The sequence below is a fragment of the Thalassophryne amazonica genome, chromosome 12, assembly GCF_902500255.1.
Source record: "Thalassophryne amazonica chromosome 12, fThaAma1.1, whole genome shotgun sequence".
NCBI lineage: Eukaryota > Metazoa > Chordata > Actinopteri > Batrachoidiformes > Batrachoididae > Thalassophryne > Thalassophryne amazonica.
The window spans coordinates 72,792,795-72,809,192 of NC_047114.1; the positions used below are offsets into that span (position 1 = coordinate 72,792,795).

Here is a 16,398-nt window from a genome sequence, read left to right on the forward strand (position 1 = left end):
ATGTGATAATCAGAAGCATTTACTGATTGACTGGTTTGTCAGTCAACAGAAAACTACCTGCCAGGTGTTCTGAGTACTATGGTACTCAGTTTTAAGGAAACAAAGAAAACAAATAGACCGGGAATTTTTTTTTTATAAATAATTCCTCTTGGTAATAAACAATAACCATACAAATACTTGATAGATTAATCTCCAATGGAAACTGGAAAGCACTCAGAGCACATACAAGTGTAATTATGTGCTGGTGGGGGCGCTATTTCATCAAATACAAATAAGACAGAAATCATCGGAAGACATACAAATATTAACAAAATTTTTGCCTAAAGCCACATCCAGCTCAAAATTATGAGGCTTTGGAAAAGCCTAGAAATGTACCCTCTAAAATGCAGCGAGTGAACAGACGGATAGACAGATGACTTCATCATCGTAGTTTAACATAATAACTCAAAAACATTGCATTTATATCATCTTGTAACTCGACAAATAAAAGGGCATATTATGAGGATAAACCTTTTAAAATTTGGTGACGTTTAATGGACCAATGCAAAAAAAGCAAGTCTGTTTTGCCTTTGTAATATCCTGTAAACATGAATGCAGCCTGCTGGATGGTCGGTGATTAGGAGCAGGTGTGGTTGACAGTGACAGGCACAGATTGTTTTTTTTTTTCCACACAGAAATGTCTTAAATTGGAGAAGTAAACCCGTATGTTCTAATTGTTTTACAACAGTTATGTTGTACAACAGTTATGTTGTAAAACTGCAACAACACGGTCATACCTCCATACAAACACAACAGAAAGGATATATATATTTATACCATGGTCAGTGAGAATTCCATGTCTAACTGGCGTGCATTATTTTCGTGTATACGCACACGTAGGTCGGCGAGTTAAGTCACTGTAATATCAGTCCGCTCTGGTCGTCACCATAGCCAAAGGCGCATCTTGTCACCAGACAAGGCAAGCAGCTGCTTGGGGCCCCCGATCCACTAGGTGGCGAAAGAGAGTCGAGATCTGTGAGTCGCGAGTCGAAAGTAGACACTTGCGTTTTGAAAAGTCATTCACTTGCACGTCCGTGTATCTGCAAATTGTCTCTGCACCTGCAAATTATCAAACTATCAAAACAAGATAATGACAGCTATAAGAAAATGAAGAGGAGCTATCCTTCCGGGAGTGAGAAAAGAAAGAAGAAAAAAGAGGAAGAGGAAAGCAAATAGTGGTAAGTCAGTCGAAATATAACAAATGATATAGAATGGTGCTAGTCTATGTTCATTTGCATTGGCATGGCCATACTTTTCTATGTTGATTTTAATGACTGTACTACAGTTGCTTGGTTTAACTTGACAGCAAAGTTAGTTTGGCTCCCCTCCCCACACCGCACTGTGTGCCATGCATGCCATGAGTGGTCAGCCTCGCGCAGCAGATTAACTACCACCGTCGTTATCAGGCTGGAAGAACGCAGGCAGTAGCTAAAAGTTGAAAAGACACTTGAATACTTTCAGACCAGAAAACTTATGTATTGTTTTTAAATTTGGCATGTTATTGGTTTACAGCACACACACACTAGTTGTTGGGAAAGGGCTAAACTGTCAACTGGAGATGAAAGCTGTTATCAGCCAAGCTATGACAGGCCACTAGTCTGGCTTTTTTTGTTGTTTTAGCTGCAACTGCATTTTAAGTTGTGCATCTCGGCATAAACCAAGTATTTTTCAGCAACCAACAAGTGCCGATTTCACAAATCCTTTGTTGAAACTAAACCATTCCATTGGTTTTAGTCTACAATAAACAAAGAACTGTGTTTTTGAAGAATTGTTAAAATAATGTGGAAATATTAAATCAATGTAATGGATATTTGACTATTATAGCCTATTTATCATCCATTATTTCCCTTTTATATACATTTATTTAGGATCATTGCTGAAGTTTTTTACACCAGTGGTGCCTAGTAAAGAGAGCGAATGCGGTGATGTTTTCATCTTTGCCAGCTGATGACTGTGAGTATAACTTGTACAGTACATTTACATTTAATGTCAAGGTCTAATGCCAAGTTTGTTTTTTCTTCTTTTTATAATTATTGAATTATTACTGAATTATTATTATTGAATTATTGAAATGGTGAAAAATTCATGTGTTTGTAACTTCACTATTTGTAACTTGTGAAAAAACTATACTATTTACAATTTGTTGGTGATTTATTAAAATAAGGAAAAACCAAATTTGGTGAATTTCTGCTTGGGGCCCCAGCAGACCCTAGAATCGCGTGTTGCTATGGTCCATAGCAACACGCAAATCAGTTGGCGCAGATCAGCTGTGTTTTGACAGGTGAATGACAGAAATGCGATAAAACATGGATTTCCAAGTGAATTGTAATATTTTTGGCCAAAATAAAATGTTTGAGGAATGGGAAGAGGAGGAGAGCAAACGAGAAGAGCTGCAAAAGCAACGGCATAAAGATTTAACATCGGACGAACTGGACAAGATTGAAGATGGGAAAGAAGAAGAGAACACAAAAAAGTTAACTTAAATAAATATTTGTGTGTTAGCTCACTGTGTGGGACCATGGTACTATAAGTGGATTCTCGAAACCGTGCATTATACGGTTTGAATGCATGACGTGGAGTCTAAAACCACCGCGAAGTAAACCGTATAATGCATGGCTTTGAGTTGTTTACGCCATATATATATATATATAATTTTAGCTGTGAAAGAAAAGAAAGTGAGTAGGATGGCGGCGTGAGCTACACAATGAATGGGATCAGTGAGAGAAAGAGCGTTCTCTGAATCTCTCGACGTGTGGTTGAAATTATTCTGCTCTTCAGTTCTACCACCACTGTTCACATTGTAAACCACGTTTGCTTAATTACATCTGCTTATATATTTTAAAACATCCAGGTTTTGATTCAACACTTTTACACATGTGCAAATGTGAAAAAATGAAAAAACAAAAATGGATTAACAGTATACATGCACCAGAGAAAATGGAATACTGGTTAAAATCCCAGGTGTGTTTATCAGACTTCCCATAATCCAGTAAGGGTCTTGATCTGATAAAGTACATGGCATTAGTACAAGGCCACTTTAATAAAATGGTAACTTCAAAAATCAGATAATCGGTTTATTATTGTGCATGTAAATGTGCTCATTTTATGTTTGCAAACACTGATACTTTTTTAGTACCGGTGTTTCATATTTTTCAGATGCCTCTGAGCTGAAAAAAAGAAAGACTTGTGCAAAATTGGTTTTGATCAAACTCAAAATTTTCTTTCCTTTTGCTCTTTCAATTTGTGCAAGCTCTTGCCTTATGACATCACAAGGCTGGCCTTGTGTCATCACATAAAAGTCTGACTGTCCTGTTTATGTCAGTTGGCCAGGTCTTGATTCATTTTTAGTGTTCTGTCCGTTTTTGGTGCAACTCCACATGCAGATTGCTCAAAAGAAGCATCATGATGATCACCGTCAGTGGAAGGAAGAAGGAGCTGATCTGCTCAACGTTACCTTCTGCGAGCTCCACTTGCCTTCGTCGAAGATGTCTCCTAGAATAAAGACTATCTCGGGCCTCAGCAGCCACAGCGCGGTCTGGAAAGCCCTCTCCATCTGCCATTCCCTGCACGTTTGGACACAAGAAGTCGGTCACCAAGCTGCGTTACAAAGCGCTCCTGCAGAGCCACACGGCTGCACGCACGCACGGACGGATGGTGGTGGGATGGACAGGTGGGGACAGTGATGGACTGACTGCATCGAGATAGAAATGTGCCCTGGCTTTACCTCCGCAGCTTGTCGAACCAGTGTCCTCCGACGGCTCCGAGGAGGTGCGTGTCCGACAGCACCATAGCGCGGACAGCAGCGTCCGCCGGCTGGCCGTCGGTGTCCTCGTCGGCCCGCGCGGCACTGATCGTCGGCCAGGCGCACTTCAGGATGGTCGGGAAGTAGATGAGATACTCGCAGAAGAAGAAAGCTCCGCTCACCACCACGAGCAGCAGCATCGCGACCGTCCATCTGGCGCTACACGGCGGCATGTCTTTGTTATTCGGCGCTCCGGATGCCCTGAAGTGGCGCACTGGTGATGGAGCGCTCCATGAGGCATCTTCTCCTCTTCCAGCGCCGAGGCTCAGCTCCGCGGCCGGATGGTGCTCATGGCAACAGCCGCTTCTTCGCTCCGCTCAATTTAAAAGAAACAAATAAAAACTAAAAATGCCTCCGAGGCACAGAGAGAGAGAGAGAGAGAGAGAGAGAGAGAGAGAGAGAGAGAGAGAGAGAGAGAGAGAGAGAGAAGCAGCCAGCCGCTGTGTGACAATCACAGCTCCCCTGGGAAGAGGCATTTTTCAAAATAAAAGTGCACGCGGTCTTTCACAATAAGGTTCAAAGACTGTACAACAAATCTGAGACGTTAACCACCAAAATATTTAATAACCAGTATTTTCTTTTATCAGTAATCAATTCACTATTAATTAGTATTTATTAACATAATTTACTAGGTAGTGATGATAATGAAGAACATGATTTAACACAGTAATTGGTGGAGCAGGGCATAGTCAGACTATGAGGTCTATTAGAAAAGTGTCCGACCTTATTATTTTTTTCAAAAACCATATGGATTTGAATCACGTGTGATTGCGTCAGACAAGCTTGAACCCTCGTGCGCGTGCGTGAGTTTTTCCACGCGTGTCGGTTGCGTCATTCGCCTGTGAGCAGGCTTTGAGTGAGGAGTGGTCCACCCCCTCGGCGGATTTTCATTGTCAGGAAATGGCGGAATGATTTGGGCTTTTTTTCCATCAGAATTTTTTCAGAAACTGTTAGAGACTGGTAGCTGGAAACCATTCGAAAAATTTATCTGGCTTTCGGTGAAAATTTTACGGGCTTCACAGAGAATAAGGACTGTTACTGTCGCTTTAAGGACAGCTTTAAGGACGCTCGGCGCGCCGCGCTCCGTGCCGCCATCGAGAGCCAGAAACCACCGGATCATTTTTAAACGGATGGCTCTGTGGAGCCGGGACCGTCGTGTGCACTTTCTCTGGTTATCACAAGAGCTGGACATCAACCATTTTCCGGCAGATTTCATTTTTAACAAGAGATTTTGTCATGGAAAACCGAGCGGAGGCTTCACGCGTCACGATGGATTCACTACTGGAGTGAGACAAAACAACCTCCGTTTTGGTCTCACAGGACGGCTTTGAGATGGCGTTCAGACAGCTATCGGCGGTTTTTCCATCGAGTGATTATCCGAGAAATTGTGGATGTGCCTGGACATGCCAGAACATGTCCCGTGAGGCTTCATCACGGCGTTGCTTTGCGCCATGTGGCACCGCCGCGACGCGCGGAATTCCTCCGCACATCTGTCTCAATGTGCCGAAAAAGTGCTGATGTCCACGTCTTTTCACAATTCCTATGCTAGTCAGACGACGTCCAGGATAAAACACAGCGTCCAGTTTGGAAATGAATGGCACATTCCACTGTTACAGGAGTTTTTGTCATGGAAAGAGGAGCGGAGGCTTCGCGCGTCACGGTGGTGCTGCATGGCGCACAGCAACGCCGTGATGAAGCCTCACGGGATATGTTCTGGCATGTCCAGGCACATCCACAATTTCTCGGATAATCACTCGATGGAAAAACCACCGACAGCTGTCTGAACGCCATCTCAAAGCCGTCCTGTGAGACCAAAACGGAGGTGGTTTTGTCTCGCTCCAGTAGTGAATCCATCATGACGCGCGAAGCATCCGCTCTGCTTTCCATGACAAAATCTCTTGTTAAAAGTGAAATCTGCCGGAAAATGGTTGATGTCCAGCTCTTGTGATAACCAGAGAAAGTGCACACGATGGTCCCGGCTCCACAGAGCCATCCGTTTAGAAATGATCTGGTGGTTTGTGGCTCTCGATGGCGGCACAGAGCGCGGCGCGCCGAGCGTCCTTAAAGCCGTCCTTATTGCTGTAGTAACAGTCCTTATTCTCTGTGAAGCCCGTAAAATTTTCACCGAAAGCCAGATAAATTTTTCGAATGGTTTCCAGCTGCCAGTCTCTAACAGTTTCTGAAAAAATTCTGATGGAAAAAAAGCCCAAATCATTCCGCACAAGGGTTCAAGCTTGTCTGACGCAATCACACGTGATTCAAATCCGTATGGTTTTTGAATAAAATATAAAGTCGGATACTTTTCTAATAGACCTCGTACAGTGTATTACAGTTCTGCTATTGGCTAAAATTAGTGTTATATTAACACTATGAGCACAATGAGAGAATTGATTTCACACTATGATACAGTTGGCTTGACACTGATAGATGCTTGAGCACTATGATGGAGTTGATTAACACTATGATAGAGCTGGTTTAACACTATGATGGAGTTGATCAAACACTATGACAGAGCTGGTTTAACACTGATGGAGTTGGTTTAACACTATGATGGAAGTGATTTCACACTATGATGGAGTGGATTTCACACTATGATACAATTGCTTTGACACTGTGATGGAATTGATTTCACACTATGGTGTTGGTTTAACACTATGATGGAAGTGATTTCACACTATGATGGAGGTGATTAAACCCTATGATGGACAAAGTTGGTTTAACACTATGATGGAAGTGATTTCACACTATGATGGAGTTGAATAAATACTATGATGGAGTGGATTTCACACTATGATACAGATGGTTTAACACTATGATAGATGCTTGAGCTCTATTGATTAAACATTATGATAGAGCTGGTTTAACACTATGATAGAGCTGGTTTAACACTGATGGAGTTGGTTTAACATTATGATGGAAGTGATTTCACACTATGATGGAGTGGATTTCACACTATGATACAATTGCTTTGACACTGTGATGGAAGTGATTTCACACTATGATGGAGGTGATTAAACTCTGATGGACAGAGTTGGTTTAACACTATGATAGCTGCCTGAGCACTATTATGGAGTTGATGAAATACTATGATGGAGTTGATTTCACACTATGATACAGTTGGTTTGACACTGATAGATGCTTGAGCACTATGATGGAGTTGATTAAACACTATGATAGAGCTGGTTTAACACTATGATGAAGTTAGTTTAACACTATGATGCAGTGGATTTCACACTATTATGGAGTTGATTTAACACTACAATGGAAGTGATTTCACACTATGATGGAGGTGATTTCACACTATGATGAAGTTGGTTTAACACTATGATGGAAGTGATTTCACACTATGATGGAGGTGATTAAACCCTATGATGGACGGAGTTGGTTTAACACTACAATGGAAGTGATTTCACACAATGATGGAGTGGATTTCACACTAAGATGGTAGTGATTAAACCCTATGATGAAGTTGATTTCACACAGTTGGTTTGATCCTGATAGATACTTGAGCACAATTATGGAGTTGATTCAACACTATGATGGAGTTGGTTTAACACTTCGATGGAAGTGATTTCACACTATGATGGAGCTGATTAAACCCTATGATGGAGTTGATTTCACACTATGATATAGCTGGTTTGATCCTGATAGATGCTTGAGCACTATTATGGACTTGATTCAACACTATGATGGAGTTGATTTCACACTATGATGCAGTTGGTGATGAAGTTGGTTTTGCACTGCAATAGAGTTGCTTTGACACAATGGTATTAGTTTAACAGTAAGATGGAGTTGATTTCACACTATGATGGAGTTGGTTTAGCAGTGTGATAGAATTGTTTTTGCACTGTTTGTAGTATAGTGTCCATATACACATGGGTCACATTGATGGTCAGTGTGACCATATACAATTTAATACTGCAAAATTTCTTGTGTATTGATTGGTGTGTAGTAATTTCTTAGTTGTGTATTTAGTTATCAGTTTACTAGTTAGTCATAATTAATTAGTATTTAGTTTATGGGCAGCACAGTGTCTTAGTGGGTAGCACTGTTGACTCACAGCAAAAAGGTAATGGGTTCGATTCCCACCTGTGGAGTTTGCATGTTCTCCCCGTATTTGCATGGGTTCTCTCCGGGTGCGCCAACTTCCTCCACCTAGCTGGAAATGGGTATTGGCCTTGCTTGGGGACCTGCATCAGACTGGCATTTGGTCTAGCGGGAGCCGTATGTAGACTCTCACATTTACTTCATGCTATAGAATCTGGAGACAAGCACCAACAGGCCCAGGGTCTATATTGGACTAGTGGATGCAGTTTATGGAAATGGGAAAGGATGATGAACTGAACAAGAGAAGGAAGTCCAAATTAACAAGAAACAGAATGGGAGATAAATAGAATAATTTAAAAGTGAGCAGAATGAGCCAGAACAGGCTGTTCCTTCAGGAAGTTGTGAAGAAGAGGGTTGACTCGAGAATCTCAGGAGAGGATAAATAACCCAGAAAAGTGAAAGACCCAAGAGTCAAATTGGCAAACCCTTTAAGTGAATACATCTTAAAGAGACAACCCTGTAAAAAAAAAAAAAAAAATATCATTGCTATCGTAAGAACAGCAGCAAAATTGTAAGAAAACACTCATGACAATTTCTCACAGAGAAATATTACATCTATAAAAGAGGCACAGCAGAGCCTTGTGACATCATAAGGTGAGAATATTCAAGAATAAAATAAACATCTTGCAATGTGAAAGAAATTTGGAAAAAAAAACAAAAACAAAGGGAAAGACGCAGTTGGATTTGTGATCTTAGTGGGTGTCACTGTTGTGAAATAAGAATGAAGGTCTCCTTTTGAGTTTCGTTCTGGTTCTCACTTACATCTAAGGCTGTTTAGGTCTGAAGATGATTTAGTGAGGTTTGGGTGTATGTGCTGGTGCTGGGCTCCAAACCACAGAACCACCTTTGTTCTGACTGGAACCACCCAGGCAGGCAACTGTTCCAACCCTGCCTTCCAAAAGAAGGTATCTATATGTCACAGCCAGGTGGTACATGGGCATCCCCTTGACCTCTTGTAGTTGCTGGGGACCTCGACACTGAGGCATCTGTGCGTTGAATCTTGTTCAGGAAAGCCACCACATGGTTAGTGTCAGTTGATGTTCCCTCACCATGCAAGTAGCACACGTCATCCCAGCCTCCCTAAGGAACCATTCAGTTGACACGAAGTCATTCCAGCGGTACCCAAGGATCTTCTGGAGACACCGAATGTCAGACATCCAGTCATCATCTTAGGTTGTTTGTTAGAGTCCTGATTTCACACTCATATAGTAGGACTGGAAGCACCAGGAACCCAAAAGACTTGGACCTTCATTCTCCTCCAAAGGAATCAACATTGCAAAACATCTTTGTCCAATAATCTCATGACTCCACAAGCTTTTCAAAGGCGTCTCAGTCTTAAGGTCCCAGAGAGAAGAATGTCACTGCTGAGATTAGTCAATGTCTCTAACGTACAAGTTGTTGAAAACCTGGATCTTAGTATTGATCCACAACAATCTCACAAACCCAGACACTGACTCTTAACTCATCTTCTCAAGTGTTGAAATCAGGGTCTACACCGATTCTGCACAAATATCACAGAACTGTCATCAAACAACTGTGTGGACAATTAAATTTCAGCATAAATCGTTTTAGTTTTGGGTTAATTCGAGGGGCACTGAATTGAAAAAGTTTTATGAGTTATATTCACATTAGAAAATATTAAATGTGTTAAAACCAACAATCTCGTAACAGCATATCGTTCTGCAATACTTTTCACTGTATACACAGATGATCTCTGTTCAACTTTAAATAATCAGTACGTTTTGAAATACTCCGACGATACTGTTTTGCTGACATTACTACATGATTCAGAAAGTCCTGATGTGCACCAACAAGGCGTTAATAAAGTGGTCACATGGAGCAAAAACAACGCTCTGGAGATAAACACAAAGAAAACTGAGTAAATTGCATTTAATCCAAAACCAGTAAGGGTAAACCCCACAATCATTAATAATGAATTAATCCAACAGGTGGATTCATATAAATATCTTGGAATAATGATAGATGCCACTCTATATTGGAAACATCATATTGACTACATCTGTAAGAAAACTAAACAGAGGATGTATTTTCTCTGTCGTTTAAGATCACTGGGAGCTACACGACAGATACTCCTACTGTTTTATACTTCTGTTATTCTCAGGGTACTGCAGTATTGTAATGCTGTGTGGTACAGCTGCCTGTCCACTTCTGTAAAATCTGGACTGAAACACTTGTTAAAAATCTGTTCAAAAATTGTTAGAGGGTCTGTATGAGACCTCTTATCACAACAACACAATAAGTCTGGCAAAAAATATCACCTCTGACACTAACCTTGTTCTGAGCAGTGAATATGTCCTTCTTCCACCTGGATGCCGATACAGTGTTCCACGGTTTAATAAGGTCAGACTGAAACATTCTTTTGTGCATCAGTCGATACTTAAACTAAATAAGGAGCTTAATCCATAACATTATCAAGGCTGCAATGCGAGTAAATTTTTGTTGTATGAATTGTTTGTTTGTGAAATATCTGTGTCTTATTTGTGTGTTTATGTATTGTGTTGTAACAGAACTACTGAATATGTAACACAAATTTTGGATCTCTGATAATAAAGTCTTATCTTATATGAATCTTAAGGGACAGACGGAAATGTTCCCTCACACACACGACAGTAACTTGCCTTTGAAAAATGTAGCCGATAAGAAGAAAATGTTCACATCTTAAATGGTTGGATCATGAAAATGCGTCAAAGTTGGATTGTGAGCCAACAAAGACTGGAATGCTCTGGTTTAAAGGTTGGGTTTTGGTATGAGGGTGTCGAGTTACGGTTGGACGGGAACAGATTAAGATAGAATTTTCACAAGTGCAGAAACACACCCATGGGAAACAAACTTTAAATAAACGCATCTCTGATCAGCGATCAGCCAAATGACAGATGGAGCTGAGGGGCGACTATATGGGACAACAGAGATTAACTTATTAACAGCAGAACCATAATCACCAGAAAGCTGCTGAAAGAAAGTGCGGACTGAGTGTTCATTATGAGACAGGAATTAGATGAAAGAATTGAAATGACAACTCAGAGTAGTGCAACCCGTTCAACTGGACGGTTCGTACAAGTCACGCGATGGTTCTGTCGACTGGAAATGAACAGGAGGAATTTTTCAAGTCTGGCAGCACCCTTGTAGTTTGATGACGAATCGTCACTGTGTGATTCGACACACCCAAATGAAACATCATCAGCAATGCAGAGTCAACCAGTGCAATAGAAAGGGAGGAACATATTCCAGAATGATTTAAGAGAAAAGGCATTTTGGTTTCCCTGTTGATCTGAGAGGGTGGAGATACAGACATCCTGCAGATGGTGCTCACAGAGTCTGCAGAGAGAAGAGGATTTGCTTTTAATTAATTATGTCTGTTTCTTCCAGCAGGGCAACACGGTGGATCAGTGGTTAGCACTGTTCCCTCACAGCAAGAAAGTCATGGGATTGATTCCCACCCATGGTCTTTCTGTGTGGAGTTTGCATCTTCTCCCCGTGTTTGCTGGGTTCCCTCCGGGTGCTCCGGCTTCCTCCCACATCCAAAGACATGCAGGTTAGGTGGATTGGAAACTTTAAATTGTCTGTAGGTGTGACTGTGTTTGTTTGTCTATATGTGGCCCTGTGACAGACTGGCATCCTGTCACAGGTTGTACCCCGCCTCACACCCTCATGACTGCTGGATTAGGCTCCAGCCCCCCATGACCCTTAGTGGTTGAAGATATGTGTGTTTCTTTCAGCAGGATATCTCAAATGGATTTTAGTGCAGAGGCTGGTAAGGGAAGATTTGGTTAAATTTTAGTGTGGACTCTGATTAACACTCGCAAACCCAGCCTTTTCTCCCACCTCCTATTCTGACCGGAGGGTGCCAAATGGCAAAATGGCACTGCTGGGGTCATTTACAACTCATTAGGCCACCTTTTCTTATGTAACTGTTGTTATGTTTCTTATGTAAGTGCAGCCATTAGATTGGAATGTACCAGTACCAGTGACTGGCAGCTTTCTGCTCAAGCTTGCATTCTGACTTTGAGAAAGTCAAAAGTGTTATGCATACATACAAATAAAAAAAAATGACCAAAAAAAAAAAAAAAAAACAAATTTAAGACTTAAAAAACAAAACTAAGCTTCATGAATTAAATGTAAAGGCAGTTTTCTTTCAAAAGTTTGCAATGATGATGAGCTCTCTGTTACATTTGTTTTATCATTCCATATTTGTACGACACAATATCTGATGGAAAACAGATATTGAAAATCTTTCAACCTCCTGAGTGAGGTTGAAAGATTCCCGATCAATGATCAGGACCAAGATGCATGATAAGGATCAACATTTATCAATCTCAAACAAAACCCAACATCAAAAATGAGTATTCTGGATCAAAGGTAAGAATCAGAGGTCACTTATCAGGATCAAAATTAATCAATCTCAATCAAAGTCCAGCATCAAAAATTTCTGTTCTGGATTAAAGATTAGAATCAAAACTCAGTTATCAGGATCAAAGCTACATTTTCAAGATTAATCTGAACCAACGTTCAGGGTCAAAGACAAATTTTCAGGATCAACATTCATCAATCTGCATCAAAGTCCAGGATAAAAAAAAAATCAGTGTCCGAGATCCAAGGTTAGCATCAAACCTCAGTTATCATGATCAACATTCATGAAACTGAATCAAAGCCCAGCTTCAAAAATTAGTGTTCTTGATCAAAGGTTAGAATCAAAGCTCATTTATCAGGATCAAAGATACATTTTCAGGATCAACATTCATCAATCTGCATCAAAACCCAGTATCAAAGATGGGTGACAACAGACTTTTACTGTCACTGTTTATGTGTCTGTGCCAGGACAAACGGCAACACACTGTGGGTGTTCCGCCTCTTTGATGATACACATATTACATCACTTCACTCTTATTACTGTCACCACTCGCCTTTTGTTCTTGTCCGTCTCTATGTTGTTTTGGTGTTCAGCCCTTCTTAATAGAAATTGTATGTTAGCTTTGAATAAAACATTACAGGCTGTTCAAGAAGGGCAAGTGAATGTCACACATGCACACCACGTTCAACCACACACTATATGTCATCTGTCTTGCAAGATTAAATTGCATATATATATATATATATATATATATATATATATATATATATATATATATATATATATATGGTTCTGCCAGTTTTGACATATACCATCACTATACAGTAGTGTTCAGAATAATAGTAGTGCTATGTGACTAAAAAGGTTAATCCAAGTTTTGAGTATAAGAAATATACTCAAAACCTGGATTAATCTTTTCAGTCACATAGCACTACTATTATTCTGAACACTACTGTATATGCAAACAGGTGAAAACAAAGATGGGTGATCTGGATCAATGTTCACCAACTGGAATCAAAGCTAAGGACCAAAGGTCAGGATAAAAGGTCAGAAATAAAATGTAGTGAATCAAAACTCAGGATCAAAGGTTATAAATAAATCAAAGCTCAAGAACAAAAATGACTGCTCAGGATCAAAGTTCAGCAACCTAAAGCACGACTCAAGATCCAAGATGAGTGATCAGAATCAATGTTCACCAACTGGAATCAAATCTAATAATCAAATAAGATTTTTTAGGATCAAAGTTAAGAATGAACGCCCAGTGATCAAGATCACAGGTCAACAATCATGACCAAATATCAGGATAAAAGGGAAGCAATCAAAACTGAGTGATGGGGAACAAAGATCAGTATCAAATCACGAGTCAGAAATGTCAACAGAAACATCAACAGAGCACTGTGGTGTCAGTGTGTAGTGTTGATGTGTGCTCTCCGAGTCCCCTTTTTGTTTAAGCCTAATATCAAATCTGTTTTTTTAACTTGATAAGCAAAGCTGCCAGACTGTCAGAATAGCATATATAATTGTCAGAAAGCAGTTCTTTCTAAAATACAACCAAATCCAAGTTTAAGACATTTAGCATTTTAAAGGATCATATTGGGGTTTCACATTCTCAAAGTACCACAATTCTATGACTGGCCATGCACACAGTTTGGAATCAAAGCTCAGTTATCTGCAAGTACACGCGTAAAATTTACGCCTCAAACAAGGCGTTTCAGTCTTCTGTGACGTGTGCAACAAACGCTCACATCTGAACTCCTTCATGATCTGTGAGAGACGCCCACTGTGGGCCACACCCACATTGTCTATGGCACAAATGTGGCGATACCTCTACACTAATGGGAGGGGCATGCAGCATCTCATTTCATTTAAGGGTGATTCTTAGACTACGGGCACTTATGTCCTTTGATCATATTGTATGAAAAACAGAAAAAAGGGGAAATTTCACACTTTTATAGTTATCTTTACAATGAAAGTGTGTTAAGACATTTGTTCTAGTAGTCTATGATGACTTTTTCACCTTTTTTCAGCATCATTATATGCAAATATTGCCATTTTGTGCTTGTCCCACACCCAGACTTTTGATCTTTAATGATAAAAATGAATGGTAAAGAAACGTTTTTTCTGTTTTAAAATATCTCTGAATAAAATATCAGTAAAATAATCAAAACATAATTGGGATATTCAATGTCATACAACTGTTGTGATTTTTTTAAAAACAAAATGTAGTTGTCCCACACTATTGCCGTAATTTCCACCACAACACTGTAATGTCCCTAAACAGTTTGTATGAAAGATTGCTGGGGTAGTTTCTATGGAGATAAACAGTGACATCAGAGCACATGTATATAGCGCCAAATCACAACAAAAAGTTGCCCCAAGGCGCTTTATATTGTACGGCAATGGTGTGGTGGAAATTACATTTACAAGGCCAACAGTGCCCGTAGTTAAAGAATCACTCTTAAAGCAACAAGCACATGGACTCCATATTTAATGATTTATTTATTTATTTTATTCATTTTTGGGGGAATTATCACTTCAATTTCTGTGGCACATTTTTGCTGCAAACATTAATGTTTTTAACACACCTGGTGCCTTGTTTTAGCTTACTGATCTTACATGTTTTACATCTAAAGATGTTGCACCAGCATACTTTTAAATAGCTGCCTCGATTCAACAGTTACGTATAAAAGTGTTGAAATTTGGCCCTTTTCCAAATGTGTTTTATTAAAATAGAATAAAAAATAAATAAAAAATAAAATACATCTATTCATCACAGGTTTACTGAACACATCACGCTTTCTTTACAGCCAAATTATCAGAGGATAACGATTCAGTTCAAACTCTTTTAATTAGGCATTTACAATAGGATCCCCATATGCACAGTTTTTCTCAATACCCAGATTAAACCAAGTGCCTTTTCCTTCTTTATAGGAACTGGTGACTATTCGTGCCCATCCATGTTCTCCCTAGAAAAACAATAATAATAAAAAAACAGTTGTTATTTATTCTGCAAGGAGCACAATGAAGACGTAGGGCAATGGAGCACATGAGTAGATAGGGATGTTACGGACACGAAAACAGGAGGGACAGCAGCAGATGAACAGAAAAAGAAGGCTCTGAGGCTACAGCAGGAACTGGACATCCAAAGAGGCTGAGACCTCTGGATGTTATTGGGAGGTCTGGGCATGAACTGAACATGTGGAGAATAGCCGGTCAGCCACAGCAGGGTCCAAACAGTTTGAAGGGAGGGTGAGACATCTGGAGGGTGGCCGGGGTCCAGAACAGGGTTGTGCAACAGGGCCGTGACATCTAAAGAATGGTCTGGAGGCTGCAATGGGGCCAAAGCATCCAGGGCGCTGCTGAGCAGTCACAGCAGAGCAAAGACATCTGCAGGACGTCCAGGTATCCAGAGCACTACACGGCCATCTGGAAAAGGGCGCAATTTAGAACTAGAAATGGGGGGGCAAAGTGCGAGGCCCGCAAGGCCGAAGCCCATAGGCCGGGGGTCTGGGGGTCGCTTTAGGCCCCCAGAAGCCAACGGTTTCCAGATAAGCTCAGATGCATTCTGGGCATCCAGAACAGTAATTTTAATGTTTTGAGAAGACCATAAAGTGGACACCATTTGACGTATGCAATTTGAAACTGTGGATATAAGTACTTTATTCTGAGAATAGCCTGCATTGATTTTAACATCCTGGTGTAAATAAGGTATCACCACGTGTAGAACTCAAAAAGAACGATAGGTTGAGTTTTCATTAAAAAAAACAACTGCAATGTGGTAAAATGTATTCATAAATATGAAAGAACAGGCTCTTAATAATTATTATCTATCGCATACTGTATTTTTTTTCTCAAGATTTGTTTTTGCATAAGTTTGAAAAAAACAACAGATCATAAGTTTAGGATAAATTACTTATCATGAATTTAATTTTCGAAGTGGCACTAATGACAACACTCATAAGGTGAGTCCCTTCGGCTGCTCCCTTGTTTGCACTCGGGGTCGCCACAGCAAATCCAAGGTGGATCTGCATGTTGAATTAGCACAGGTTTTACGCCGGATGCCCTTCCTGACGCAACTCCA

The 16,398-nt window shown here is 40.3% G+C and overlaps 2 protein-coding genes across 2 annotated transcripts in view; both read right to left on the minus strand.

Moving 5' to 3' along the window:
- mppe1 (metallophosphoesterase 1) overlaps positions 1 to 4,194 on the minus strand; it is a 60,114-nt gene extending 55,920 nt beyond the window's left edge. The window contains exons 1-2 of the mRNA XM_034183448.1: positions 3,764 to 4,194; positions 3,494 to 3,602 (exon numbers count right to left, since the gene is read on the minus strand). Of these exons, the coding sequence (XP_034039339.1) occupies positions 3,494 to 3,602; positions 3,764 to 4,014 (360 nt within the window). The 5' untranslated portion in view covers positions 4,015 to 4,194. The remainder of the gene's footprint in view (positions 1 to 3,493; positions 3,603 to 3,763) is intronic.
- A 10,957-nt stretch (positions 4,195 to 15,151) lies between these two features.
- Positions 15,152 to 16,398, minus strand: part of LOC117521277 (cathepsin Z) — a 45,771-nt gene continuing 44,524 nt past the window's right edge. Inside the window, exon 7 of the mRNA XM_034182603.1 lies at positions 15,152 to 15,283. Coding sequence (XP_034038494.1) covers positions 15,167 to 15,283 — 117 coding nt within the window. The 3' untranslated portion in view covers positions 15,152 to 15,166. The remainder of the gene's footprint in view (positions 15,284 to 16,398) is intronic.